At 36.7% G+C, this 4,957-nt stretch overlaps 1 protein-coding gene across 1 annotated transcript in view; it reads right to left on the bottom strand.

The window, feature by feature from the left end:
- Positions 1–209: 209 nt before the first annotated feature.
- The window catches only part of RRM1 (ribonucleotide reductase catalytic subunit M1), a 36,087-nt gene continuing 31,339 nt past the window's right edge, over positions 210–4,957 (bottom strand). The window contains 4 exon segments of the mRNA XM_007472276.1: positions 210–823; positions 1,858–2,046; positions 3,177–3,272; positions 4,106–4,241. Coding sequence (XP_007472338.1) covers positions 638–823; positions 1,858–2,046; positions 3,177–3,272; positions 4,106–4,241 — 607 coding nt within the window. The 3' untranslated portion in view covers positions 210–637.

Genomic DNA, 4,957 nt, shown 5'->3' with positions numbered 1-4,957 from the left:
AAAATGGGTAAAATGGTAACATTTATGTTATGTATATTTTACCACAATCTTTTTTAAAAGAGGAAAAAGACATATATTAAAATCAGAATTCTATATGGTGTCTAAGTAATTTGTCTTAAAATTTCTTCCCTGAACTCTCAAATAACAAAAAATGCTTTATCAAAGTTGACCTTTGTATGAAAATAAATGACAAAATTAGTCTCACACAATCATTTAGAAATGTTTATCTTTATTTCAGAATGACCTATTAGGACCTTATCCAGATAAAGGTCCTGTCAGCACTTCTCACGTGTTATGATTCAGTTTTGCTTCTATGGACACACCAAAGTCTCCTTACCAAAAGTGAAGTCACCAGAAAAGGGGTGCCAGATGGGTGATGAAACCCTACTTAATCACTCCCTATTTGTGAGATGACTTCTTTTGCATTTCTAAAACATCTACTTTGATTCCCAATATATCAATTTTTAAAAATCATTACTTTCACGCTTATATAGAAACAGTACTTTAAATCAATTGATTCTTTTGCTGCAATAAGGTCCAACAAAACCTTAACACTTCAAGCAAACCTACTACACCTATCTATGCTCAAGAAGTAGTGTGGCTATTAAAGAAGGGCTGGTCTCTTCTAAGCCTTTCCTCAGGATCCACACATCAGACATTCATCTCTATTTTCCAAAGAGCACACCATGGCTGCTGTGTTCCTCTCCTTCTCTTCTTCTTTTGATACCTTTTCCTTATCTTTCAGCTTTTCTTTATTTAGAGTGAACTGGATCGGATTAGCTGCTGGTCTTGTCCTTAAATAATACATCCCAGTCTTCAAACCCTAAAAGGGAAGTAAATACAACTAATTAGGAGAAGCTGTGAGAACACTAGACATTCAAGACCAATGTTTAAAATACATTTCCATAAACCAGGTCAAATTGCTTTCTAAACTTAGAATTATATCTCCTCTAGGAAGCCCTCTCAAAATGTTTAAAGAGAGAAAGAGATGGTCAGACAGTATACTCTGTCCTTTTCACCCCTAAATCAAGCTTATCTCTTTGAAAATGTCAAATATTTTTGTTCTCTAGTCTTTTTGTTTGTTTTTATGTGTATGACTTCCAAGTGTGCCTAAGAAAACATGTCTGCCTTAGATTATAACTATTTAGAGGTCTAGACTGTATATCTGTATAAGAACAGATTATGACTACTTCAAGGATAAGAATCACCATTCTCTATTCAGTATCCCCAGTCCTGGAACATAGTATAAGTTCAATAAAAGTTTGTTAAATAAAAAAATAAATTCACAATTCTATATAAACACCTAGAATATTGCTAGGGAATAAGAATACATTATAGACTCACAGGCCTTTACAGTTGGCAATGACTAGCTAAGTGATTGGCTTTTATCCTGTAGATAGATAAAGTGGGGAAACAATGGATATTTTTGAATAGTGGGTTGACATGTGTAAAGTTTTATTTTAGGAATGGCAGCAGTACACAAGATGGCCTAGAGTAGAGATACCAGAAGAAAAGAGATCAGTTAAGAAGTTAAGAATAATAGCAGTGGAATAGAAAGTAAGACATTCAAGAAATAGTACAAAGGAACAACTGACACCACATGGTGAATGACTGCATGGAGAGTAAAGGAAGGATCATAGGTAACTCCAAGGTTTCAAGCTTAGAATAAAATAATCCTAAAAGAAATAAGAAAATCCCAAGTGAGAGCTTAATCTGGTATAAAACCCATGGGTTGGTTCTAACATACTGGACTTAAAGTGAAAGAACTTCCAGGTGGCAATACTTAATACGTAGCTAGAATATAAAACTCTGTTCCAATTCTAAAATATCCCAAGTTGGTTGACTTCCTCCACTAACCTGTTTCCAGCCGTAGAAGTGCATACTAGTGAGTTTGCCATAGTTAGGCTCAGCAATATGTATGTTCAAAGACTGGCTTTGATCAATGAAAGCTCCTCTCTCGGCTGCCATCTTGAGTATGGTTTTCTGAGAGATTTCCCACACAGTCTTATAAAGTTGCTTCAGGTCATCAGGAATTTCTGGTATGCTCTGAAGAAGGGAAATCAAATGTTTATTGCACTCTGGTTGAAGAAAGCAGTATGATTAACAGAATGGTGACCCCCAGGGTCTGGCCTTGGTTCTACTTCCAACCAGATCTGACCCTACCATTCCATTTAATACCGTATGATCCTTATCAAGTTTCCTAAGACTACTCACTTCTGGCTTACGAAGTCAAACAAAACCCCATCTAAACAACAAAATATCAGTCTGGTGGTAGTTATTTAAGACTCATCTTTAATTGGTTAATGGCCAAAACATTCACTGAAAAGTCAGAGCTAAGCAACAATAAATGACCCTTGACTTTTGCAGAAAATACAAAACCTCAGGGCTGTAACTCACAGGGACATGACCCAAGGAAGCAATGAGGCAAAACCCTTTAAATAAGCTAGGACTTCACAAACTCCATTTGGAGTCAACAGAAATAAGGCTTTCCTATTTCTTAGGTCTAGGGTTAGCTTGCATCAAAACACAGACTGGCTAATGCAACAGTTTCCATCAGCAAATATAGAAATGTTACAAGAATCTTTATCTGTGTTGCCAAGCAGACAATTATTTAGCCAGAGGCCTCTATCTACAAATAAATAAATGCTTCTTGATTCTCAGTTGCAAATATTTCACTGTTAAACACTATTTCCGGCTCTGTCTTTTGGACTATCAGTCTTCAATTCTCCATCATACTTTTTAATTAAGTTTGACTCTAATTTCAGGCTTTATATCAGTGGTCCCCAAACTCTGACTCACTTGGCAATTATCTAGGGAGTCTTTAAAAAATACTGATGCCTGGCTCTCACTCCCAGACATTTAATTTGTATGGGGTACAACCTAAGCTTCAGGATTTTAAAAGCTCTTCAATGTATTCTAATGTGCAGAGAAGCTCTTCAATGTATTCTAATGTGCAGAGAAGTTGGGAACCACTACTTTATATTGCTGCACAAACAAGAGGGTAAGGCCTAGCTATGTTAGCACAGCAATGCAGAGTTGAACAGAGCTACATAAGCCTATATGACCACAGTGAATAGCCATTCTTTCTCTGCATTGCCTGGGATAAGTGAGAAGTTACCAATGTAACTACCAACTTAGCTCCTGAAGAAAACAGTTTTTTTTTTTAAATTCTGTACCTGGATAGAGCCATTGCATGCAATAATCTGATTTTTCATCTCTTCATTCCACAAGCCCCGCTCAGTAAGATCTTTCAGTAAGTGAGGATTTACAATCTGAAATGGAAAGGAGAAATATGTGAAGGAATAAACAACAATGACAGGGCCTAAACAGGATCACAGACTTGGAGCTTAAAGTAAATAAGATCAATGAAGAACATTAGATTGCTTGGTAAATTCTATGTTTTATAAAACTGAGAGACCTATCCCACCACATGAAAGCTATATTCCTCTAAAATCTTGATATCTGTTATTCAAAACATAACATATGGTATTTGCAAAAGTGAAAAGAGCTAATGTTGTCTAAGCTGGGTATGTGGAATGATTCTTTTTTCTTTTTAAGTAAGGACATAATAAATACTTAAAAAAATTAGAAACGTACCCACCCCAAACCTTACAGAAATTTATTTCAGAGTATCTGCAAATTCACAAATAAGTATCTTTTAAATTAGTGGTTCTCAACCTGCAAATGAGAATTACATGGGAACCTTAAAAAAAACACTGGTCCTGCCCGTCAGAAATTCTAATTTGTAACCAAGGCTGAGAACCACTATCTTAAAGGATACTTCTATACACCTTGAGTATCATCAACTTAAGCATGAGGTTATAGTATATGTCACTATGATTACAAAATGGTTAAACATCATGTGAACTCTAATATCAAGTTGCTTTCATACTCAACCCTCAATCCTTCATTCTTTCGACAGATATTTATTAAATGTCTATTATATGCTGAAATAACATAAACAATATTAGAGATGATAACTCACTTTATCAAAACTTTGCACCGACACTAAAATAAAGGGGCATATACTAAATATGAGTAGCATTTACTCCCAACATCAGGCTTCTAAAAGATTTTCCTGTAGGTCTGGTTGTGATCTTCTCACCTGAAATTCTCCTGACAAGACTCTGCGAGTGTAGATGTTACTGGTATAAGGTTCAATTGACTCATTATTTCCCAATATCTGAGCAGTTGAAGCAGTAGGCATCGGGGCAATGAGTAAACTGTTTCTTACACCATACCTAAAGAAAAGGAGATTATTAGGTGCTGGTCCTGAAGCTACAATCTGTCAGGAAGACAGCTACTTTAAGTCATTGTAGTAAATGCAGTTGCTGCGAGTAATACCAAACATCCATTAGACTCACATGCTGACTTTTGCATTTAACCTCTACAGGGATGCAACTCCACAGTATGGGTGGTATAACTTGGCCCTCTCCTAAATGCCTGATTCCTAAACAGAATTAGCACCATTTTTACTGCTGGTAAATCTTATCATGTCATGACTTATGCCAGTTAGGAATCACAGCACTTGATACACTATCTTGCCCAAGGAAACACTCACATGGTTATTGGAGAGTCCCCACCTGTATCAGGGTACACTCATTCAACCCTTACTCTTTTCTAAGTGCCTATGTGATCACTGTGCTAGGCACTTTAAGGAAACATATGATGTGAAAGTGGTCAGAACCAGACCTCTATCACCACAATTCTCCATTATCCTGAATAGGATAATGAATAGAAAAAATTATGCTCCAAGTATATTCCTCACTTCCTCTATCACCTCTTTAATTAAGTTCCCCAGAAGAACGCTAACATCTTTTGACTCTATTCAGTGCCAAAGAGAGTGCTTAAAAATATAGTAAGGGCTTCCCCCCTGGTGGCACAGTGGTTGAGAGTCTGCCTGCCGATGCAGGGGACACGGGTTCGTGCCTCAGTCCGGGAAGATCCCACATGCCAC

This window comes from Lipotes vexillifer, unplaced genomic scaffold (assembly GCF_000442215.2).
Source record: "Lipotes vexillifer unplaced genomic scaffold, Lipotes_vexillifer_v1.1 scaffold557, whole genome shotgun sequence".
NCBI classification, from domain to species: Eukaryota; Metazoa; Chordata; class Mammalia; order Artiodactyla; family Lipotidae; genus Lipotes; species Lipotes vexillifer.
The sequence above is the reverse complement of the archived record's forward strand: the minus strand, read 5'-3'. Positions and strand labels throughout refer to the sequence as shown.